Source organism: Ranitomeya imitator, chromosome 1 (genome assembly GCF_032444005.1).
Source record: "Ranitomeya imitator isolate aRanImi1 chromosome 1, aRanImi1.pri, whole genome shotgun sequence".
Classification (NCBI taxonomy): Eukaryota; Metazoa; Chordata; class Amphibia; order Anura; family Dendrobatidae; genus Ranitomeya; species Ranitomeya imitator.
The window spans coordinates 178233135-178259647 of NC_091282.1; the positions used below are offsets into that span (position 1 = coordinate 178233135).

At 44.7% G+C, this 26513-nt stretch overlaps 1 protein-coding gene across 3 annotated transcripts in view; it reads left to right on the top strand.

The window, feature by feature from the left end:
• The window catches only part of FER (FER tyrosine kinase), a 485813-nt gene that overhangs the window by 200928 nt on the left and 258372 nt on the right, over window positions 1–26513 (top strand). Inside the window, exon 12 of one of the 3 annotated variants that reach the window (XM_069752574.1) lies at window positions 22599–23150. The exons of the other annotated variants lie outside the window; for them this stretch is intronic. Within the exon in view, the coding sequence (XP_069608675.1) occupies window positions 22599–22667 (69 nt within the window). The 3' untranslated portion in view covers window positions 22668–23150. Of the gene's footprint in view, window positions 1–22598; window positions 23151–26513 lie in introns of those variants that run through there. 3 annotated transcript variants of the gene reach the window in all.

A 26513-nucleotide genomic window follows, 5' to 3' on the forward strand; every position in this document is an offset into this window, starting at 1 on the left:
CGCCACCCCTCCTTCTCCTCCAGAAGTGAAAGCTTGTCCACAGAGCGCAGTCGCACGACCACTCCATCCGCAGCTGCCAGTGTTGCACCCGTGGTGTCCCATTATGGAACAGCTAGTGGTAAGCGTCAGGCTGTGCTACAAGTGTTTGGGCGACAACCGACACACCGCGGAAGTACTGGTACTGGCCGAGTACTTGCAGCAACAAACTCAGTCATGGCTGGGCAGTGTACATCTTGAGGCAGGCAAGGTAGTCAGTGATAACGGAAGGAATTTTATGGCTGCCATAGCCCTTTCAGAACTGAAACACATTCCTTGCCTGGCTCACACCTTGAACCTGGTGGTGCAGTGCTTCCTCAAAAATAATCCGGAGTTACCAGCCGGTAAGACTTTGCTCGCACATCCGCCAGTCGCCCGTACACTCCAGCCGTATGCAGAACCATCAGAGATCGCTGAATCTTCCCCAACACCGCCTAATAATCGACGTTTATTTGTGGGGGGATACACATACACGGGCAGGCAGTTGGATGGCAGACATGTATTTGTCTGGTGTGCAGTGGTCGAAGCTCTAAGACCTCTTTCGAGTCCTTCAGTGTTTTGAGGAATGCACACGGCTGGTAAGTGCAGATGACGCCATCATAAGCATGAGCATCCCACTAATGTGTCTGCTGATGCAAAGTTTGACGCACATCAAGGAGCAGGCGCCTGCAGCCGAGGAGGAGGGAAGCCTTGATGACAGTCAGCCATTGTCTGGTCAGGGAACTCTCCTGGACGAGGAGGAGGAAGATGATGGGAATGAATATTTATGGGAGGAGAATGCTTCTCAGGGGGCAATAGAAACTGGTGGCGTTGCAAGGTCAGGTACAGGGTTTTTGCGGGCCACAAGTGATGTTGATTTGCAAGAAAGTGCTCCTCAACCCAGCACAAGCAGTGAATTGACACCTGGAACATTGGCCCACATGGCAGAGTATGCCTTGCATATCCTAAAAAGGGACCCCCGCATTATTAAAATGATGACCGATGACGGTTACTGGTTGGCCTGCCTCCTGGATCCACGATACAAAGGAAAATTACAAAATATCATGCCACATGAGAACCTTGAGCAAATATTGGCTACCAAACAAGCAACTCTTGTAGACCGTTTGGTTTAGGCATTCCCAGCACACAGCGGCGGTGATGGTTCTCACACGAACTGTAGGGGGCAACATGGCAGAGGTGTTAGAGGTGCACAAATCCGAAGTGGCGTTGGACAGAGGGGTTTTATGACCAGGTTGCGGAGTGATTTCGCAATGACCGCTGACACGACAGGTACTGCTGCCTCAATTCAAAGTGACAGGAGACAGCATTTGTCCAGTATGGTTACGAACTATTTTTCCTCCCTTATCGTTGTTCTCCCTCACAGCTCATTTCCCTTTGATTACTGGGCATCTAAAATAGACACCTGGCCTGAATTGGCAGAATATGCATTACAGGAGCTCGCTTGCCCAGCTGCTAATGTGCTATCAGAAAGAGTCTTCAGTGCTGCTGCTTCAGTACTGACCAAAAAAGGACACGTTTGGCTACCCGAAATGTTGATAATCTAACTTTCATTAAAATGAAACAATCATGGATTTCAAATTATTTTGCCCCACCTTCCCCTGCTGACACGTAGCTTGCCTTAAAAATGTCTTGCTTTTGGCCTCCTTTTACTGACTGCTCCAATTCCTCCATTTGCAGCTGCTGAATGTCCACCATAGGCCATTTTTATACCTCCCTAAATGGGCTGACTCCCCCCACAGGGCTGTGGTCACCACTTGGCGCAAGCACTCGTGCGAATGCCGTTTGCCTGGACAGGTGGGTGTGCCCACTCTTGGGCAACGGCACTAACACAGGGTCCCTCATAGTACAATGAAGTGTCTGATGGTGGTAGTGCACAACCAACGTCGGACACACCGTCGTAATATGAGGGGCCCTGTGCCAGTGCCGCCGCTCATGAGAGAGTGTTCCCCCCAGCTCGAACAGTGGTCTAACACTTGCAAATCTTACCTCTCCCTGCTCCACCACTGTGTAGTCTGTGCTGTTAAATCCTTCAATGGCACTGCCAATACAAATTTGTTGAAATGATAGATGACAGTAAAAATATACAGGGGCCCTGGCCTCCATTTAGACCAGTTAATACGTTGGGCCAACTACCACTGTCTACTACTCAGCAGAGGTGCCTACCCCTGTACCTAGCTATGCCACCAGTTTATTTATGAACATTTTTTGGGTTGACATTTAGCCCAGTTTATTATTTTGGCCTAATAACTGTGTCAGACTCTTATTACAGTTGTCCTCCACTGAACAAAGCAATGCCACCTGTGTACTCCTCTTACCTATTTTGAACTGCATGTAGCCTACTTTTTTATTTTAGGCCAACTAAGTGTGTCTGAGCCACTCATTACAATTGTCCTCCACTGAACAAAGCAATGCCGCCTGTGTACTCATGTTACCAATGTTGAACTGCATTTAGCCTACTTACTTACTTGGGCCTAGTAACTGTGAGCCCCTCATAACAGTTGTCTTCCTCCGCTGAAAAAAGTTATGCTGCGTTTGTACTCCTGTTAACAATTTTGAACTGCATTTAGCCTACTTTTTTTTATTTTAGGCCTAGTAACTGTGTCAGCCACTCCTTACAGTTGTCCTCCGCTGAACAAAGCAATGCCGCCAATTTAGTCCTGTTAGCAATTTTGAACTGCATTTAGCCTAATTACTTTTTGGGGCCTACTAACTGTTTCAGCCTCTCATTTCAATTGTCCTCCACTGAACAAAGCAATGCCGCCTGTTTAGTCCTGTGACCAATTTTGAACTAGATTTAGCCTACTTTCTTATTTGGGCCTATATCTGTGTTTCCTCCTCATCCTGCCCATTTGCCAGCCACTGCTAGATGAGTCTGCTGGTACATTGACCCAGACCACTAAATTCCCCTTGCACTCTACACAGCCAGAATCTGACCCTGCTGAAAGTCAGGTTCCCCTTCCCTCATACTATACCACCTTACACGGGGACAAAGAGGAAGGTGCAGATGAAAGTGCAGGTTCCTTCATCAGGTGTGGGGGGGGCATACTCGTTGGCACTGGCACAGGGCCCCTCATAATACGCAAAAGTGTCTCTGGCAGTGGGAGGCGCCGCCCGCCGTCAAACACACCGCCGTACTATGAGGGGCCCTGTGCCAGTGCCATCTAGTGGGCCCCCCCTGCTTGCTCAGGATCACAGCACTTGCAAAGTTGAAATACTTACCTCTCCCTGCTCCACTGCCGTGACGTAATCTGCATTTCCTGGGCCCACGAAAATCTTGAGCCAGCCCTCCCCCCCACAACTTTAGCCAAATGACCCCCTGTTTTCAATGCCTAACTATTATTATAAAGTAAATTAAGATTGACAAGCTTCAGTAATACGAATTGATGTTTTTGGCATTAAAATGGGCACTGTAGGTGTTTTCCTGTCCCCCACTCACTGCCGACTTTGATTCCCCATTGACTTGCATTGGGTTTCGTGTTACGGTCGGCCCCCGAGTTTTCGCAATAATCGGTCGATTTCACCTGGCCCGACTTTTGAAAAAGTCTCTATTTGTAAAAAAGTAAAAGTCGCTCAACTCTAATGAAGACATATTAATAACAGGAAACCACAGGGTCAGGTCGGCGCCGTTATACTGATGACGATGATATCTTGGTTGATGAAATCCATCTTGTGGTTGGTGTTTAATCTTTATTTTCAGTTTTGTGTTAATGCTATGCTCGTGCTCTGGGACGGTCTGTGCATGTGGGGGGGCTTCATGTGGTGCTCTGATTCAGGGGTCGGCGGTGGCGCCTACAGTACAGCATGGTCACATATGTAATGTGTTTATAAGTCACTTATTTTATGTTCTCCTAATATTAAAAAAAAAAAAAAAATCGTTTGAAAATGGATGCAGCCGCTGCTGCGCAATAGTGGCTTTCGGTGATGCGATAGCTGCTACTACACGGCGGCGCCGTCTTGCTAGAAACTTTGTAAAAAAAAAAAACATTTTAAAACTGATTTTTTTTATTTTTATTAAGGAATATTAGAACAGCAAAGAAATCTACTATATAATTGTCTAAGGGTCACTTCCGTCTGTCCTTTCTGTCACGGATATTCATTGGTCGCAGCCTCTGTCTGTCATGGAAATTCAAGTCGCTGATTGGTCGTGGTAAAACGCCCACGATCACTGCCACAACCAATCAGTGACGGGCACAGTCCGCCGGCAAAATGGCCGCTCCTTCCTCCCCGCAGTCAGTGCCAGCTCCTTACTGCCCTCCAGTCAGCCTTCACACAGGGTTAATGCCAGCATTAATGGACTGCGGTGTAACACACTCCATTAACGCAGCTATTAACCATGTGTAACCAACTTTTTACTATTGATGCTGCGTATGCAGCATCAATAGTAAAAAGATCTAATGTTACAAATAATAATAATAAAAAAAAACGTTATTCTCACCCTCCGACGTGGCGCTGTCCTCGGCAGTGCAAGCGGCAGGTTCCGGTGCTAAGGATGCTATGCGAGAAGGACCTGCCATGACGTCACGGTCATGTGACCGCGACGTCATCACAGGTCCTGCGCTCATACCAGCACTGGGACCGGAAGCTGCCGCGTGCACCGCACAGAGGCGCTAGGACTACAAGAGCCCTTCAGAAGGTGAGTATGTTTATTTTTTATTTTAAGTCTTTTTTAACCTGTTACATACGCGGCTGGGCAATATACTACGTCGCTGGGCAATATACTACGTCGCTGGGCTATATACTACGTCGCTGGGCAATATAGTAGGTGGCTGGGCAATATACTACGTGACTGGGTAATATACTTTGTGACTGGGCAATATACTACGTGACTGGGCAATATACTACGTGACTGGGCAATATACTATATGACTGGGCAATATACTACGTCGCTGGGCTATATACTACGTCGCTGGGCAATATAGTAGGTGGCTGGGCAATATACTACGTGACTGGGTAATATACTACGTGACTGGGCAATATACTACGTGACTGGGCAATATACTACGTGACTGGGCAATATACTATGTGACTGGGCAATATACTACGTCGCTGGGCTATATACTACGTCGCTGGGCAATATAGTAGGTGGCTGGGCAATATACTACGTGACTGGGTAATATACTACGTGACTGGGTAATATACTACGTGACTGGGCAATATACTACGTGACTGGGCAATATACTATGTGGCTAGGCAATATACTACGTGGCTAGGCAATATACTACGTGGCTGGGCAATATACTACGTAGCTGGGCACTATAGTACGTGGCTGGGCAATATACTACGTGACTGGGTAATATACTACGTGGCTAGGCAATATACTACGTGGCTGGGCAATATACTACGTAGCTGGGCAATATACTACGTGGCTGGGCAATATACTATGTGACTGGGCAATATACTACATAGCTGGGCAATATACTACGTGGCTGGGCAATATACTACGTGGGCTGTGCAATATACTATGTGGACATGCATATTCTAAAATACCCGATGAGTTAGAATCGGGCCACCATGTAGTTCAATATAAACACATTACACATGCATCATGCTGCAGCGCAAGAGCCACCGCCGGCTGCTTGCAGAAGGTTTTTTTTCCTCCAAGATTATATATATATATATATATATATATATATATATATATATATATATATATATATATATATATATATATATATATATATATATATATATATATATATATATTATTCATTATGTAAACTAGGGGGCAGGTCAGTGAGGGATCGGTGACCTGTCAGAAGCCATACTGATGAGTAGCTAATCAGAGCACCACATGAAGACCCCCCCCACAGGCTGCCCCGGAGCACGTGCATATAATTAACTCAAAGCTGAAAATAAAGATTAAACAACAACCACAAGATGAATTTCATCAACCACGGTATCGTTGTAATCGGTATAACGCCCCCAACCTGCCCCCTTAACTGCCGCCGTTAAAAGGCGTATTGGCGGTCATTAAGGGGTTAAGCTTTCTCCTGTTGAGCCGATAGGGAGACCACTGGAATCCACAGCTCAGCATCCTGAAAATGCCGCTTTCTCCAACGCCTTCTCTACTGTTTAACAAGCAAATTGAGCAATGAGTGAATGTTTTATTCTTGTTCAGACATGTCCAAAGACAACTTGCCCATCATCTTCTGCAAAATGAATCAACATCCTATTATTTCAATTTTGAAAGTGGTAGAGAGCTACAAAATACTATAGCTGCACATTTGAATTGAGATGTTTTTTTCTATTTGGCTTTATTTTTCTGTTCCCCTTTGGATAAGTGAGTTTTATGGTTTTTCATTGTATAGATTTCCAAAATAATAGACAATTCAGATTAATTTATACCTTTTTGGTAAGGAAATCTGGCTGTTTCTACGGCTTATTAACATTTTATTCTGGTTATTAGGCTTGGCTCATGGTACAAGATACACATATTTGTGTATCTGCTTCTAGCCATGGGATATAAAAACATTTTCCTATATTTAATTTGTGTTTCATTACATACTACTAAGGAAATGTCTCTTATCTAGTGAACAATATTCTGCTAGTTGAAATGAATTAGTGTTATGGTCTTAGAAGCATCAATGGAACCTTGACCTCCTATTTCATTGCTTCATTTCTGTTGCTGTTTTTTCTCTGGCATTCATTTCCCTAAAATCAGCAACTTGATATTGAGCTGAAATTCACAATTGACCTCATGACTGTGTGGACTATTTACTGGTACATTTGTGCGTCGTGTCTTCTCGGGAGCAATGAACATTTAGGGAGAGCAAGGACATCCATTTTCTAGTTGTTGATATTTTATTAGTGGACATGAAGACTGTAATGTCAAACCATTGTACTGTACATGCTACACATATTGTCGCCTGTGTAACAGTGCATTCAAGAACCACTTAATAATACTTGTTACACAGAACACTCTAAATCCTATTTCTTCAAGAAAGACCAATCTTTCACGCTAGCAGTAAATATTTATTTCTCTTTAGCAGCAGGCACAGGCTTTAGCCTCAGCAGCCGGCTCCTGCCTCCTGTATCCCGCTGCTCTGCCTCTCATCCTCCATCTTCTGGACCCTCACTCAAGTATAAGCTGAGGGGGGCGGTTTCAGCACAAAAAGATAAGCTGAAAAACTCGGTTTATACTCGAGTATATACAGTAATTCTTTTATAGATTCACTCTGCAATTTATTAGATAAAAAAATATATTTTAACACTTCTATTTTTAAAAAAGTAGTTTTACTGTACAGCAGTTTTCCACACCTGCTTAAGACTTTTGTAAAGCACTGTATTTATATAGCACCATTCAAGAGTTTGGACACAACTTATTATGCAATGGTTTTCCTTGTTCTTATTGGAATGTACACATTGTCTACCAAACTGAAGATGGCAAAACCAGGAAGGAGTTGTCACAATATGTAACAACCCAACGTGGGGTCAGGCAGCGGACGGCACGACACACACAACGGCATGGAAATGGGGAGAGGAAGGCCCTCCTGATAGGGAAATGAGGGATGGACACCTCCTGCTCAAGCTTGAGCCTGTCACTTCTGTCCCCTAATTCCCTAAGTGAGTCCTTCTCGCCCCACCGCCATCAGGAACCTCGTCCCTCGCTGTCGCCTCACACTGCCCTGGCTAGAGCACTGGCCAGCAAGGGCGCTAACCTCACCACTGCAGATGGGACAACACAGGGGACAGTGACACAAATGAGACAGACTAGGAACAAACAACAAACTTATCTTAATAGCCTTCTCTGCTGCTAAGCACAGCAGAAGAAAGGCACCCAGACCACGAACTCCAAAAAACCAGCTGATTAGCCACAGCAACCAAAGAGCTCCTTACTCCAGGCTTGGTCAATATAGATTGCTGTGTCGCCGACAGTCAGCTGATGCATCAGGTGACTGTGTAAAGGATGGTGGGAGTGGCCACCACATCAGCTGATCGAGCAGCTCTGCACTTGCAACAGATTGCTAGCAAAGGAAACTGACATTAGGAAAAAAAAATACATTTAAAACATAGTGGAACCAGAGCTGCCACGAATCCAAAAATGGATCGTGACAGTACCCCCCTTTCAATGAGGGGGCTCTGGACCCTCAACACCGGACCTCACCGGAAACGATGTATGGTAAGGACACGTCTATCCGCAAAGATTCACCTCCACAGTCACCTGATCCTCAGGTTTACGGCAAACGTAGCCCAATGGAGATGGCAGTAACGTAGGCTCCGGAAGCGCAACAAATCTCCAGAGCGCCGACCTGTGGAATATGTTGTGTACGTGCATTACTGGGGCTAACTCCACCTGGAAAGTCTCCGGGCTGAGAATGGCAGACACCCGATATGGCCAGATCACCCTGGAGCTCCACGTCCAAGTTGCGTTCTTCCACCTGATTTGTTTAGTGGACACCCACATGTACTCATTCACACACAGATCCAGACTTGAACGTTTATTTCCACGCATGCATTTGCCAAAGGATGGTGAACTCTTTAAGGAACTGACAACAGAGGCATCCACCTGTCACCAAACTCATACCCTTGCTACATATTATTTATTATTATTATTATTTATTGTTATAGCGGCATTTATTCCATGGCGCTTTACATGTGAGGAGGGGTATACATAATAAAAACAAGTACAATAATCTTAAACAATACAAGTCATAACTGGTACAGGAGGAATGAGGACCCTGCCCGCGAAGGCTCATAATCTACAAGGGATGGGTGAGAATACAGTAGGTGAGGGTAGAGCTGGTCATGCAGCGGTTTGGTCGATCGGTGGTTACTGCAGGTTGTAGGCTTGTCTGAAGAGGTAAGTCTTCAGGTTCTTTTTGAAGGTTTCGATGGTAGGCGAGAGTCTGATGTGTTGTCGTAGAGGGTTCCAGAGTAGGGGTGATACGCGAGAGAAATCTTGTATACAATTGTGAGAAGAGGAGATAAGAGGGGAGTAGAGAAGGAGATCTTGTGAGGATCGGAGGTTGCGGGTAGGTAAGTACCGGGAGACGAGGTCACAGATGTATGGAGGACACAGGTTGTGGATGGCTTTGTACGTCATGGTAAGGGTTTTGTAGTGGAGTCTCTGGGCAATGGGGAACCAGTGAAGGGATTGACAGAGGGGAGAGGCCGGGGAATAGCGGGGGGACAGGTGGATTAGTCGGGCATACAGAAGGAACCACTACCATTCCCTGATCCCTCCTCCTGGGAGGACACCGAGACTCAGGGTTTACTTGTGGCAAGGATTGAATCCTGCCTCTATTCCCTGGTAGCACCTTAGCTGCCTCCACCAGAAAAGAAGGGGCAGGTTTGAGAAGGAAGGCAGTGACAGTATCTCCCAGGCAGCAGTCCTTACAAGACTTGTCCCAACTAACTTCTTCCTTGGACCGCCAATCAATAACCGGGTTGTGTCTCTTCAGCCAGGGAAGACCTAAGACAATGGGAGTTGGAATACCATCCAAGACGTAGCATGACAGGGACCTTTCATGAAGAGTCCCTATACGCAGGTTTATATTATCTACATCTTGGGTCACCCTCCCCTGGCTGAGAGGAACTGAGTCAATTGCCTGAACGCTAATGGGTCTCGCCAGCGTTCTACCCATCAGACCATGGGTCTGGACAAAGCGAGAATCTACCAGATTGACCCCAGCTCCACTGTCCACAATCACCGGTAAAGTCACAGTAACGCCGCCAACCACCACTTCAGCAGGAATGGTACACTGAGATGAAAAGATGGAGGAAATATACACACCTTGGTCTCCTCCCTCCACACCACCAGGGGAACGCGGCTTTGGAGACCAAGTACCAACTTTGGCGCGAGATGGGCAGACATTAATGTAATGAACTAAACCAACCAAAGAAAAAAAGCAGCAAACAGTCCAAATATATATAAATATGCAAAAAACTTTATTAATGGTTATACCAGATAAAAACATGACAGAGGGAAAACAATCCCCGTGCTACACACAGCATGCACCTAAACGGGCAGGGGATAGATGCCTCCAATATACAAAAGTACACGAACTAACCATACAAAATACTCAGAGAAAATCAGTAATTGTGCAGGACTGGCCAAGTATGGCTATATATAAAGAACAATACAGTCCACAATTTTGTAAGGACGCCCATGCACAATATACAGGTCCATCTCAAAAAATTTGCATATAGTGTTAAATTTCATTATTTACCATAATGTAATGATTACAATTAAACTTTCATATATTATAGATTCATTATCCACCAACTGAAATTTGTCAGGTCTTTTATTGTTTTAATACTGATGATTTTGGCATACAACTCCTGATAACCCAAAAAACCTGTCTCAATAAATTAGCATATCAAGAAAAGGTTCTCTAAACGACCTATTACCCTAATCTTCTGAATCAACTAATTAACTCTAAACACATGCAAAAGATACCTGAGGCTTTTATAAACTCAATGCCTGGTTCATTACTCAAAACCCCCATCATGGGTAAGACTAGCGACCTGACAGATGTCAAGAAGGCCATCATTGACACCCTCAAGCAAGAGGGTAAGACCCAGAAAGAAATTTCTCAACAAATAGGCTGTTCCCAGAGTGCTGTATCAAGGCACCTCAATGGTAAGTCTGTTGGAAGGAAACAATGTGGCAGAAAACGCTGTACAACGAGAAGAGGAGACCGGACCTCGAGGAAGATTGTGGAGAAGGACCGATTCCAGACCTTGGGGAACGTGAGGAAGCAGTGGACTGAGTCTGGTGTGGAAACATCCAGAGCCACCGTGCACAGGCGTGTGCAGGAAATGGGCTACAGGTGCCGCATTCCCCAGGTAAAGCCACTTTTGAACTATAAACAGCGGCAGAGGCGCCTGACCTGGGCTACAGAGAAGCAGCACTGGACTGTTGCTAAGTGGTCCCAAGTACTTTTTTCTGATGAAAGCAAATTTTGCATGTCATTCGGAAATCAAGGTGCCAGAGTCTGGAGGAAGACTGGGGAGAAGGAAATGCCAAAATGCCTGAAGTCCAGTGTCAAGTACCCACAGTCAGTGATGGTGTGGGGTGCCATGTCAGCTGCTGGTGTTGGTCCACTGTGTTTCATCAAGGGCAGGGTCAATGCAGCTAGCTATCAGGAGATTTTGGAGCACTTCATGCTTCCATCGGCTGAAATGCTTTATGGAGATGAAGATTTCATTTTTCAGCACGACCTGGCACCTGCTCACAGTGCCAAAACCACTGGTAAATGGTTTACTGACCATGGTATTACTGTGCTCAATTGGCCTGCCAACTCTCCTGACCTGAACCCCATAGAGAATCTGTGGGATATTGTGAAGAGAAAGTTGAGAGACGCAAGACCCAACACTCTGGATGAGCTTAAGGCCGCTATTGAAGCATCCTGGGCCTCCATAACATCTCAGCAGTGTCACAGGCTGATTGCCTCCATGCCACGCCGCATTGAAGCAGTCATTTCTGCCAAAGGATTCCCGACCAAGTATTGAGTGCATAACTGAACATTATTATTTGATGGTTTTTTTGTTTATTAAAAAACACTTTTATTTGATTGGATGGGTGAAATATGCTAATTTATTGAGACAGGTTTTTTGGGTTATCAGGAGTTGTATGCCAAAATCATCGGTATTAAAACAATAAAAGACCTGACAAATTTCAGTTGGTGGATAATGAATCTATAATATATGAAAGTTTAATTGTAATCATTACATTATGGTAAATAATTAAATTTAACACTATATGCTAATTTTTTGAGAAGGACCTGTATAGTGTATACATACCGGTTAGCGTGGAAATATCCCAAGTATGGACTGGCACCTCACCCCTGTCCACCCCGACGCGCGTTTTGGCTGATACCTTTCTCAAGGGGTACGCTGGTGTAATACTGGGTTCAATATATAGAGCAAAAGGGCAGCACGGTGGCGCAGTGGTTAGCACTGCAGCCTTGCAGCGCTGGGGTCCTGGGTTCTAATCCCACCCAGGACAACATCTGCAAAGAGTTTGTATGTTCTCTCCGTGTTTGCGTGGGTTTCCTCCGGGCACTCCGGTTTCCTCCCACATTCCAAAGACATACTCATAGGTATTCTAGATTGTGAGCCCCATCGGGGACAGCGATGATAATGTGTGCAATACTGTAAAGCGCTGCGGAATATGTTAGCGCTATATAAAAATAAAGATTAAAAGGGGCGCAGAGTGGTAGGGCTACAATTAACGGGCTAACCAATAGCGTCGGAGTACCTCCTTAATCCGCTCCAGTACACCTGGACGTCACACGTCGGAAGACACATGGGGCCCCATGTGCTCCCGCTATGATGGCGCCATGATAACAGGGCAGAGGAAGCACTTCCGGAATACTGTGCGGTCACAGGACGCCCGCGCATGCGCATATCGCGCCGTTCGGCCATCTTTTTGGAGGCCGTAGCCCAAGGAGCTATGTGGCCATTTTAATGTAGTCTGACATGCGCAGATCAAGCTGCACGGCCATATTGATGGAGACTGCAGCGCAGATAATAAGGGCAGACATATTATTAGTGCCCGTTAGAAGCAGGTGGAAAGTATAATAGAATATAGATCTTTAATAAATCATCCTGGCCCATAGAATAGCCCTCATCAGCACATCCATAAGATGTGACTGAATGGCGCTGCAACCATATATTGAAATATATAAAGATCGCCACAGTATATATTATAATATATGCTATTGAGATAGCCCTGCTCATAGCAAAAACACAATGCAGGTCTATATGCATCTATTGAAGACCACATTAAACAAGCGCAAAGAAAAGAAAGTGAAAGCAAATAAATAATAAATCTGGAAAATGAAAAAACATATAAAGAGGAAGACAGAAATATATATAAAACAAAAGTAAAAATAAAAAATAAAAAAACAAAAATCAATCAAAACAATAATAACGGTAGGGATAGTCATCATATCAAATATATCGGTTAATATGAGAACCAAATTATCCCTATATGTGGGATAAGTCTCTCCAGATAGAAATACCAATCTTACAATAGAAAATAGTCCATCATTAGCGGGCAAAACATAGCAAAGTCCATAAGTATCCCCATACATATATATATATATATATACAGGGGACTAGATCAAAGTGTAGTCACAGTGGATTTCTTCAACCAACTTGGTCACGCACTGCTCACTACTTAATCATTCTGAAGGTGTGTACATGGTCCCCATAAATCATTGACCTGCCCCCAGGATAATAACCAATATGTCATCCTCACGCGCTGCAAACATCAATACTGAAAATAAAAAACACCCATTAAAATCACAGAAAAATAAAGTGCATGCGGAAGTATATACAGAGATCTAGCGGAAGCAACCAGTGGAATACAGAAACGGGGCAAATGAAATATCTTCGTTTAAACCCTCCGGGTGGATGGTCTGGAGACGCCAAATCCATCGCATCTCCTGCATCCCAAGCCTTTTAGAAAGCTGGCCCCCCCTGATGTTAATTCTTAGGGTATCAATTCCCCTAACCCTTAGCAATGATGCATCACATCCGTGAAACTCCTTGAAATGTCTGGGCAACGTTTTAAGCATTGAAGTATCCGTGTGGCCACGGGCCGCCTGTATCCCCAAAACGTGCTCCCTAATGCGAACCTTCAGTTGACGTTAAAATAATACACCAGCCATGTAAAAACAAAGCTGAAAATAGTGGTTTTTATGACTCTGCCTTCCCCTAGCCTAAGAAACGAGGTAGTTAAACTGCAGCAGCAAGGTCTCTCCCAGGCAAACATTCCAGGCAGACTGGGGTTTCAAGATGTTCTGTTCAAGCTCTTTTGTAGAAGTCAAAATGAAAGGAATCGATCACACTATCCCGCGCTTATTTCAATTTCACAATTGACTTCTGTATTTCATTTCAATAAAATGTTCACATACAGATACAATTTATCTATGTGAACATTTTATTGGAATTAAATACCGGTTTTTACGTACCGGTAATAGGATTTTACGGAGCCACGACAGCACCCCTACGAGAGAGGGGATCCGCCCACCTTCCGGACAGGAACCTACAGGATTTAAAGGGGCGGTCCCCCTCATCACTCCAGTTTGTGTTTCAGAGTATAAGGGACACCGCCATTGAGTTAGTACATAAACATATATACTTAAACATTACTAAATACCATCACCTTCTAAAGAGTCATTTTTTAACAAGCACACTTTCCCCAAAGGGTGCAGAAACCAGTGAATAACTACGGCGGGGGAATGTGCGGGTGCTGTCGTGGCTCCGTAAAATCCTATTACCGGTACGTGAAAAACGGTTTTCCTATCGCCACGACAGCACCCCTACGAGAGATTTTCAAAGATCAATCACCTGGGAGGGACTACAGCACTAAGTACTGTACGGCCAAAAACTAAATTGGCCTCTGAAGATAAGTCAAGACGATAATGTCTATAAAAGGTGGAAGGAGATGACCACGTTGCCGCCTTACATATTACGTCTATGGAGATGTCCGCTCTTTCCGCCCAGGATGAGGCCATGGCTCGAGTAGAGTGGGCCCTGATGCCATCTGGTGGTGTCTGGCCTTTAGCAGTATAAGCAAGGTATATGGCATCTCTTATCCATCTGGCAATAGACGCTTTAGTTACACTCGCCCCTTTCATTGGATTCTGAAAGGAAACAGAGCCCTACTCTGCCTCCATGGTTCTGTTTCGTGTAGGTACTCTAATAGAGTTCTTCTGACATCTAACATGTGATATTTCTGCTTGTCAGCTGAATTCGGATTGTCACAGAAAGATGGTAAAATTATTTCCTGACTTCTATGAAATTTGGAAGCTACTTTTGGTAGGTATGCTGGATCAGGTTTTAACACTACCCTGTCCTGAAAGACCATTAAATAAGGAGGATCTATCGACAAAGCTTGTAAGTCACTCACTCTCCTAGCAGAGGTCAGGGCTACTAGGTAGGCTGTTTTTAAAGTTAAATTTTTTATGGAGACCAAATCTAATGGCTCAAAGGGGGGTTCTGTTAAGGCGTCTAAAACCAAATTTAAATCCCATGGTGGTAATCTAGGAATATACACTGGTTTACTACGTTCAGTGGCCCTGATAAATCGGGAAGCCCATCTATTTCCCGCCACATCACTGTTATATAACGCTCCCAAAGCTGATACTTGGACTCTAAGGGTATTTACCGCCAAACCCAATTCTCGGCCTTTCTGTAAAAACTCCAGAATAGCCGGAATTGGGACCTTGCCAGAAAAGGGATTTTGGTAGAAGGCAAGGAACTTTTTCCAAGTTTTAGCATAAATTTTAGTGGTAACTTCTTTCCGGCTATTTAAAAGGGTAGATATGAGAGCCTCTGAAAACCCTCTTCTCCTCAATAACTCCCTCTCAAATTCCACACCGTCAGATGCAGGGATTCCACATTGGGGTGACTGAACGGACCCTGAGAAAGAAGCTCCGGGCTGGACGGCAGTACCCAGGGGTCGGACACAGACATTGCCCTGAGTAACGAGAACCATGGCCTCCTGGGCCAAAAGGGGGCAATCAGGATCACTCTCGCCCTCTCCTCCCTGATCTTCCTGAGGACTATCAGGATCAGACACATTGGGGGGAACGCGTAAGCCAGAGGGAAATCCCAGTGTATTTGAAGGGAGTCTATTATGCAGGGCTTGTCCGCCACCCGAAGAGAAGCGAACTTCCTGGTCTGCCTGTTCTCTCTCGTTGCGAATAGATCGATAACGGGCAATCCCCACAGGTCTACTATCTGTCTGAACACCCGTCGATCTAGAACCCATTCTCCTTGACGTAGGGAATGACGGCTGAGGTAATCTGCCTCTGTGTTGAGCTCTCCCTGAATGTAAACAGCTGATAGAGAGCGAAAGTGGGCTTCGGCTATTTCGAGTATGTCTGTGGCGGTGTTCATTAGGGATCTTGACCTTGTACCCCCTTGATGGTTGAGATACGCCACTACTGTTGTGTTGTCTGTCTGGACTCTTACATGTGAATCCTGCAGAGATGGAAGCAACCTGAGTAAGGCCTTCTTTACTGCCGTGAGCTCCTTCCAGTTTGAGGACTCTTGAGCCTCTGAGAGACCATTGCCCTTGAGTCCAGACATCTCCTATGTGAGCTCCCCAACCTATTGGACTGGCATCGGTTGTGACCGTGTTGTCTGGTACTACACTCCAGCATACTCCTTTTCCTAAATGTCTTCTGTTTAACCACCATCTCAGACTGTGTAGAGTGGCGGTGGACAGCCTGAGTCTTCCGCCTAATTGCCCTTGAAGTCTCCTCTCTGTATCCAAGACTTGGGCCTGCAACACTCGAGTGTGGAATTGAGCCCACTGGACGGCTGGTATGCAGGACGTTAGGGATCCCAGAAGGGACATAGCGTCTCTTAAAGTTAGATCTGGCTTCCCTGTTACCGTACTGACTTTGTGCACAATCCTCTGCTTTTTCTCTTCCGGAAGGAAACATTGTTGCACTTCTGAATCCAGCAGAATACCTAGGAAAGTCTGAGTTGTTGATGGTTCGAGTCTTGACTTTTCCATATTGACTATCCAACCCAAGTCCTGTAAGGAAGATATTACATGATTTAGGCGAGTACTACACTGGCAAAAGGAATTCCCCACTACCAGGAAGTCATCCAAGTAGGGTATAATTAACGTATCCTGTTCCCTGACATAGGCCATTACTTCTGCCATGACTTTAGTAAACACCCTCGGTGCCATAGATAGACCAAAGGGCATTGCAGCAAACTGAAAGTGTCTGACCTGGTCGTTTAAGCGCACCGCCATTCTGAGGAATTGTTGATGATACTGGTGAATGGGCAGATGGTAATACGCATCTTTTAAATCCAGGACTGTCATATAACATCTGGGAAAGAGAAGTTTAGTTGCTGTTTTAATAGATTCCATCTTAAAGGCATGATACTCTAGATGTTTGTTCAATCTCCGTAAGTTTATGATGGTTCGAAAGGATCCATCTGGCTTGGAGATTAAAAATAAAGGGGAATAGAACCCTTTCCCCTGCTGATGTTTTGGAACCTCCACTATAACTTCCTTCTGTCTTAACATATGGACCTCTTTTTCAAGGGCCTTTTGTTGGTCTAAGGAATCAGGGGCAGTCAAGATATAAAATTCAGAAGGTCTTTCCCGGAACTCTAATTTTAACCCTGAATTAATTATACCCAGAACCCAATTGCTCGAAGTTATTTTGGCCCACTGAGCATAGAAGTATTTTAACCTGCCCCCTACTGGAAGATCTTTATTAACGATAATTCCTTCTTCTTCTTGAGGAAGATGATGAAGCATTAAAGTCCGAACCTTTCTTTTTCGGGTCTGATGGTTCCCAGTCTCGGTTGTGGTAGGGTCTTCTGTATTGGAAGCGTCTCCTGAAGGTATTCCTAAAGGTAGGATTGAAAGCTTTAGGAAAACCTTTCTTCCTATCCTCAGCCTTAGCTAGGATATCATCCAATACCGGGCCAAACAGGTACTCACCCCTACACGGTATTGTACACAGTTTAGCTTTCGCCTGGGCATCCCCTTTCCAGGTCTTAAGCCATAGGGCTCGGCGAGCAGCGTTTGAGAGACCTGCTGATCTTGCCGCCAATTTTAAAGAATCCACTGATGCGTCCGCTAAATACGCCACCCCTTCACGTATTTGCGAAAGGGAGTTCAGCATCTTGTCTCTGGGCACCTTGGACTTCAGCTGTTCTTCCAGTTGGGATATCCACACCATGACGGATCTAGCCGTACACGTGCTAGAGATAGCAGGTTTGAACACCCCCGCAGTTGATTCCCATACTTTTCTCAAAAACATGTCCGCCTTCCTATCTGACGGATCTTTCAGAAGGCCCACGTCCTCCAGCGGCAAAGTACCGGCTTTAGACGTAGAAGCCACCGCTGCATCCACTTTCGGGACTTTCATCCACTCTGCCAGCTCATTGTCTTCAAAGGGATACCTTCTTTTGGCTGATGACGGAAGGAAACCTTTATCCTGTTTATCCCATTCTCTCTTTATAAGAGTCTTAACCGTATCCACCACCGGGAATGCCTTACGACTCCTCTGGCACAAGCCCGCAAACATTATGTCCTGTGCGGACCTTGGTTCCTTGCTCTCTGCAACACCCATGGTAGCTCGGACTCCTTTAACTAACATGTCCATGTTGTCCACCGAGAAACAAGGCCTTCCCTCTTCATCTGAGGAGGATGGAGATGAAGATCGGGAACATTCCCCTTCTTGCAGGGACAGACTAGATCCTGGCGATATGTCCCTGCCCGACCTTTCCTGGCGGCTGCCTCTAAGGGAATAGCTAATTTCCTCCCTGATGACCGCTCTAAGGTCTGATGACCGAAGGGGAGCTTCCTCTTCTAAGGTCTGAGAGATGCAAGCCTGACACAGCCTTTTGGTATAACTGTCAGGCATTGGAGTCATGCATAGAGCACATTGCTTGTGCTTAGATTTAGTGGTCTTTTTCCCCTAATACAAAGCACAAATAACAGACCATATCAGCACCAGGTGTCTGATTTAACACTCACCATAAGGCTGATTCTGTGAATACCGGTTCTGGAGGAGTAGGATCCAAATGTGACGCTGGGGCGCTCGCACGCTGCTGCCCCCGTACCACGCTGCTGCTGCTTCTTGAGCGGCCGCTACCGCTCTTACTGCGCTGTTCCGTTCCCTCTCCATGAGGGTGCTCAGCGTCCCCTACTGAGGACATGGCTGCGCGCATCCTACCATAGGCGCCGCTCTTTTGCAGCGCTCCTCCCCCGGCTTACCCCGGAAGCGTACCAACTACTTCCGGGTTCACCGGCGCCGGTGTGGACGCTGCACACCGCACTCAACCACGGACCAGGACGGCACTGCCCGACTCCTGGGACGCGCTCCTCATGGCCAGATGAGGGGGGGTCTGCACGCAGGATACCCCCGACGCTGCTTCCGAGCCCCCGATTCCGCCGTTCCTAGAAGATACCGCGCGGAGGCATGGAGGCCCGGGTAAGACTGCTGCTGCAGGCTCCCGCCGTCCGGACAGGAACCCAAACTGGAGTGATGAGGGGGACCGCCCCTTTAAATCCTGTAGGTTCCTGTCCGGAAGGTGGGCGGTTCCCCTCTCTCGTAGGGGTGCTGTCGTGGCGATAGGAAAAAAGAAATTACCGTACTTGCAAATTTTGAAGCATTGCTGGAGTGTATGATTTCGTTCATTTTGTCTGTAGGTTCCTTGAGCATTTGTCTGAGGAGGAACTACTGGAATCACTGAATCTACTGCCAGCATGTAGTTCACTTTTGTAGAAGCACCAAGACAGTGGCAACATGGTAGACTGGAGATGCAGTGATGAGCAAGGAAACTTAGTGCAGCAGATAAAAAAACTTTATATCCTTCCCTAGAAAGCTAAATATCTCCTGCAGTGCTATCATTTCAGAACTTGCAGAAACTAGTAGGACCCAGAAACACTCATCTACTGTTTGGAGCATAAGTTGCCTTCATGGATGAACTGCAGCCAAAAAGCCATAGCAAGGACATGGAAAGAAGCCCAGGCGTTTCAATGGTGCGCAAAAACATTAGAACTGCATTCCAAAGAAATGTCAACAGGAGCTCTGGACTGGAGAGTCAAAATATGAAATATTTGGCTGTAGCACAAAACAGTTTGCAATGCAATAATGAGTGTCTCCAGAATATGATCTGTTGTTGGTCGTGAGAACTGGAGTTGGGACAACACTGGTCTAGCAGAAGCTGCTCTCCGCTACACTAGTGAGGGGGTGGGGCGGCATTCTTCTCCCTCAACTCCCTCCTCCTTGTTTATGAGTGTCGGTCACAGCGTCCAATACAGTATAAACCATTAAGGGTCAAGTCCCACTCTAGAAGTGCCTTAGCATCATGTGGTAATATAGCCGCATGGTGACAGTATTTCAGTGAGTGTGTTATAGCTGAGGGCTATGTGTGTAGGCAGTGTGCATTCAGCAGTGTTGTCTGCTCCCTGCACATTGTGCATAATTTGCGTTTTGTGAAGCTGTATTGGAATTATGCACTCTAACAATAGATCTATTACCTCTCTAGTAATGTATTTTTCTTATTTTGTTCTGTCTAAACCTGGGGTGCCTACTATAGTAAGATGTATTTTACTGTTCATAATTTACAGTATGTATTTGCCTTTTTTTTCTATTATGCACCTTATCTAATCCCTTTAAAGGGAATCTGTCATCCCCTTGATCTATTACTATGGGCATACAGGTTATATGATAATGATTTTTTCCAGGCTCCAGGGCGTGTGGTGCCTAGAAGAAATCACTGCCTCCTGACGTCATTATAATGCTACCCCCTTCCATCAGAATTACACTGACCTGTTCCAGTCTAATCCCACCCATGTGCTATGCACGCATGTAGGTTCGCAAACCCTGTCTGCCCTCCTATTTGCAGTGTCTGCTCATGCTTGGGATTACAGCCCGTGATAGGTCAGTGTGATGCTGATGGGACGGGGGTACCATTATAATGACGTCAGGAGGCAGTAATTTCTTCCAGGCACCGCACGCCCCAGAGCCTAGAAGAAATCACTAGCATATAACATTATAAATTAATTTCTCAAGATCTACACCACCGCTATGAGGCATACAGGTAATAAGACTGGTTTAACCATTCAATTACCTGTATACCCATAGTAATAGATCATAATCGTCCAGGGAGTGATAGATTTCCTTTAAGCCTGAGATAACAGCTGAATGACATTTATGATATACTTTTAAAAGTAATCTACCATAAATGCTACATAAGCGTACGGACACTGCGATTACGGGAACACCTCACACAGCTTAGCGCTATTTAGAAATGTTGTCAGATCTTCTTAGCCTGCCTTTCTGCAGACACTGAACTGACAGGGGGCTGATTGTACCTGTGAGTACAGTGTTAACATGACGTTCATGATGAAATTGGCCAGTAATTCATACCACACTCCAGGATTACTTAATATGTTAACAATATATGTCATGGAAAATATTAAAATCTCTGTAGTGAAGGGGCATTCTCCCCCTCCCTCCTTCCCTCTATTTTGCGCCTGGAAAGGTCAGAGAGGCCCGGCGCCTGGGCACTGCAGTACTTTGCTCTGCCCTCAACAGGACAGACAAAGTACGCCTGCGCCGCAGCGTGAATACAAGAAGAGGACGTCATCGTAAGAATATGGGAGGCCCAGCACCGCGACACCCATTGGACCAGAACCGGACCGGGACCGCCCTGGGTGAGTATAATATAACCTCTTTTTCTCATCTTTCAGGATACATCGGGGGCTTATCTACAGCATTACAGAATGCTGTAGATAAGCCCCTGATGCTGGTGGGCTTAGCTCACCTTCGATTTTGGGGGTGACAGGTTCCCTTTAAGATGAGTGGACAAATAGTTAAGGCAGGAAAAGGCTTTTTAAGTTTTGAGAGAATTAAACTCACCCTTTATAGATGGCTATTGTACTTCACAGGTGCACATTCCTTTCATGAAATCATCTTGGCAGATGCTAAGGCATCGATAGAAAAGTATGAATATTGGGGCTTGTATAAGTCCTGATAGTGATGGGACATACATTTTTGGCTTCAGGGTTAATCATGGAAGAATATGTATGTTTTCTCATAACTGTAACCCCTGTCTTTAAGCTCCAAGTCCATAGTGTCCAAGATAACTGATAATAGCCATGTCATGTTTGATACCTGGCGAAAAATTAAATCCCAATGGAAAATAAAGCTGCGATCTCGAACTTCCGCAATGATCAACGGGGATTTCATAAAATTCTGAAGGGTTGCGGGCATCCCACAGCCCAGCCCATGTGAGGTCATCACGGGGGGGTGTGTGGGTGTAACTCAGGTACTGATAAAAGCTCAAGATTATGACCGGTGTTCCTGTAGAGAGATACATTTCAGTGTATGCATGATTGCTGTCTGCTGGACGTTCTTCAAACGACGCGCTCTCTTTCGCCAGGCCAAATCATATCTGTGATCAGTGTATTATCTCTAGTTTTATCCGTTTTATTTGATGTAACTGTATATGCTGTATTGTTTTGTCCCCTTTGCAAAATCTTTTGTACTTCTTTTTTTTTAACCAATAACCGGCCTATTAGTGGAAGCAGCCTGCGGCCTCCTCCGTTAATCGTCAGTCAATCGAGTAATTGTCCGCGTAATAGGGGCAGCAAAGAGCTGTTCAACACAAAGATCACTGCAGGTTGTTTTGTTTTCTTTTCCTTCTCTGCAATTTCTTGACACTTTATATTTGTTAAAGGGCCACTAAAGCTGTTCCAGTACTGTATACAACACATGGAACATACATCATCCTGCACTGAAAGTTAGGCTTAAGCTATTTCTGTTCTTGGTGTAGCTGTGTGAATGAGCTTTCCTCTCACCAAGTAATTACAGTACATTTCACATTACAAAGTGTATTAGTAACATATTAAAACAAAGCAGCAGAAAATAAACTACTCGGGCCAAAGATTCAGCAAAAGTTTATTGGATTCTGATCATGAAACCAATAAATAATTTGAGGTGGCATGTCTGTTCTGAAAAGTGTAATTTGCACAGGTCTTGCTAGGTTAACTGTTCTTCATGAATTGATTTAATGAAACTTTTTTTTTGTTTTTGATCTCCTCTTCTCCTTCTCTGCAGCTTATACTCATTGACTTTCACAGCGTGTGCTTTCTGACTTTAATCTTCTGCTTCTCAAGAATGTTGTGACCCATGTTCAAGGACTGTAAAAAAAAGAAAAAGAAAAAAAAAATCTTTGTGCCTTATCAAAATGGATGTTAAATTGCTCTGCGTACCCCAGAGAAGGATTTTGTTATATTCACATAATAGGTGGTGTTTGAGAACTTGGAAGAAGATGGCGCCTATTTCTAAATCTGATTAGGATGCAGTGTAGTCTGGTTTACTTCAGTTACAGTGGATTTTGCTTAACGTGTGATATATATGGTTGAGATAATAAAGATTCATCTGTATACAGATGTCACAAAATAAACATACCTTAATTAATTGATCTCTTAGACATGATGAGTTTGCTGTACTTATTCTGAATATCCGTGTAAGAGTGACTGTATAATCCAGAAATCACAATGACGGGTTTTTTCTCCTCCGGTTGGAGCTAGAATTACAAAAAGTGTTATAAAGCTATATTGATAAGTATTTTCAAGTAAAGTACCCTTCCCTCGTGTGTTCCTAAAGAATTTTATTTTTCTTTATAGAAGTTTTGTTTTGTGAAATATTTGGATATCCCATTTATCTACTTGTTGACCATCTAACGACTTAAAACTTCTTGCTGGTACCCATATTATTCTGCAGTGACAATTAAGAACCTTATGGAGATCTTGCAGCTGCGGGAGTGGGTAGTCAGAAATGGTTGTATTTTTGAGCTGATAGATCTGGGCAGACTCAGATCATCACACAGAAAACTAATGGGGCCAATATGTCAAGTGGACTAATAATGTTTAAATGCAACTCTCTCTATGCATAGTGTGGATTCTTTTATTCCTTCGATTGCACCTTGAAGATCTGCTGATGTTGCATTTGCTTTCTTAGAGAACATAGATTTTCATCCTGTAAAAATCCTATAGCATCTTCAACTTTTCGTTTGCTTTTGATATATCCCCAAAATCCTTTTTTTGCTACTTTTGGTATGTCTTGCAAGCCTTACTTCATTATTGGCTTTAGCTCTTCTAACTCTTGCCCTGCATTCCCTGCAAACAGCATTTTATTCTTCTTGAGATATGCCCCCCTCATTCCATTTGATATACATTTCTTTTTTCCTTTTTAACTAGTGATTAAGTTCTGTGTTCATCCACCCTGGTCTCTTTAAATGCTTCCAATTCTTCCTTCTTTTAGGGATTGTTACCAAGTGTGCCGTGAGAATTTCATTTAGCAAAATCTCCCATTCTTCTTGGACATTTCTGTCCTTTAGAACATCCAGCCATTGGACCTTTCCTACCCACTTTCTGAGTGCACCGAAATCTACCTTTTTGAAGTAATCCAAAATTCGAGGATAAAATGATCGCTGCCTCCTAAATTCCCAACCACCTTTTCCTCCATGTTGTTAAGAATTAAGTCCAAGATTGCAGATCCTCTTGTTTTCTCTTCTACCTTTTGAAAGATAAAGTTGTCAGCAATAGAAGATAAGAATTTTCTGGACCCATTACTTTTGCCTGAGAGAGATTCCCAACAAATATCTGGATAGCTAAAATCTCCCATGATCACTGCCGTACTTTTTTGAGAACAGACATCTGATGTAAAAACAGTTCATCCATAATCTTCAGTCTGACCAGGTGGCCTATAGTGAACACCTACAATAGTGTCCTTACTGTTCATCTCTCCTTGAATTCTTAACCAAACAGTTTCTATAGTGCTACCAGTCTCTGAAGCTTGGATCTCTGTGGAGATATAAGTTTTCCAAACATTCAATGAAACGCCTCCTCCCTTCTTGTTCATCCTTTTTCTAATAAATTTGTTGTTGCCTTAAAGGTTTGTATTGCAAGCATGTGTATCATCCCACCAAGTTTCAGTGATGCCTATGACATAGCTCTCTTCCTATGTTAGCAGCTCGAATTCTCCTTGTATGTTTTCCATGCTCTGTGTATTTGTATTGACACCTTTTAGTTTGTAATCTGCTTCTATTGCTCCTCTACTTTCATAAATAGTTTGTTGTTTTTGTTCTTTTTTTCCACGACTCTTTTAGCAGGCTTAGCAAAAGAATTAATTAGCTGCATATTTCTTTTTGGACTTATATTTCTCATCCCATGTTGCTCTAGTTTAAAGCTCTCCTGGTGAGTGCAGCAAGGCGTCTACCAAATATGTTTTTTCCTGTTTTCGTAAGATGCAACCCATCTCTAGCAAGGAGTCCATCATACAGATAGTTCACTCCATGGTCAAGAAACCCAAAATGTTGCTCACAGCACTATCGACATAGCCAGTTGTTCACCTGTTGTTATGATCAGGTAGCCTTGGAGCAGCATGAAATGACCTTCGCTGGAGCAGTGGTAGCTATACTGACCGCAAACCCTGATCCTATCACCGCAACTAGAAGTAGCCGTGGGGTGTGCCTAACCAGACCTAGACACCTCGACACAGCCGGAGAACTAAATATCCCTAAAGATGGAAATAGGAAAACTCTCTTGCCTCAGAGTAGACCCCCAAAGGATAGACAACCCCCCACAAATAATGACAGTGAGTTGGAGAGGAAAAGACACACGCAGACTGAAAACAGGGATAAGCAAAGGAGGCCACTTATACCTAGAAAGGAAAGAAAAGTACAGGATACTATGCGGTCAGCATAAAACACTACAAAATATCCACAGCAGAAAAATACAAAAACTCCACCACCTAACTAAAGATGTGGAGAGTATATCTGCGACTCCAGCGAATCCAACTAGACAGAGAAAAACATCAGGCACAGTCTAGCAGGAACAAAATAGAAACAAGATAGCACAGAAAATAAACACTCAGCAGTGTGTCTAAAACAAAATGAAGCAAACACTTAACTTTGCTGAATTGGCAGCAAGCAGGAGAGGCCAGGCAGGACCAACACTTCCAAAGGAACAATGGACAACTGGCAGGGACTAAAGAGTCCTGCAAAGCTATATACCCCAGTCAGCTTTGCAATTAGCAGATACACCTGTCCAATCCTGCAGTCCAGGCACAACTGCATTACCCTCTACAACCACCGGAGGGAGCCCAAAAGCAGAATTCACAACACCTGTAGAATCCTGTTCAATCTCCTTGGTCCATGTTCATTCACTGGGAGGATGGATAAGAAGATGGCCTGCTCTCCCAGTTCCTTCACTTTCCGGCCTAGCTCTTCATAGTTTCTGCCTATAGTTTCCAGGTCCTTTCTTGCTGTGTCATTTTTTCCTATGTCTTTTGATAGACATGGATAGTTGTCTTTAGCACTAAATACCACATTCACTTTTGATGGCAGTATCTGAGAAGTTAAATGGCCGTGATAAATGTGAGTACCAATCATGGCCATTCCCGCAGGGTGTCCGCTAAGATATATAACTGATGATTGCACCAGTTTTGCTTGTGAGCTGCCACCATCATCACACACGCCATACATGTATGGGCGATTTGCTAAAGTCACCTCCCGCTGCCCCTTTAATGTACAACGCATGCCGGGAATGAGTTAAAAAGAAATCCTCTTTAACCCCTATCTGACCTCGGACGGGATAGTACGTCCGAGGTCAGATCCCCTGCTTTGATGCAGGGCTCCGCGGTGAGCCCGCATCAAAGCCGGGACATGTCAGCTGTTTTGAACAGCTGACATGTGCCCGTAATAGGCGCGGGCAGAATCGCGATCTGCCCGCACCTATTAACTAGTTAAATGCCGCTGTCAAACGCAGACAGCGGCATTTAACTACCGCTTCCGGCCGGGCGGCCGGAAATGATCGCATCGCCGACCCCCCCGTCACATGATCGGAGGTCGGCGATGCTTCAGAATAGTAACCATAGAGGTCCTTGAGACCTCTATGGTTACTGATCCTCGGCAGCTGTGAGCGCCACCTTGTGGTCGGCGCTCACAGCACACCTGCAATTCTGCTA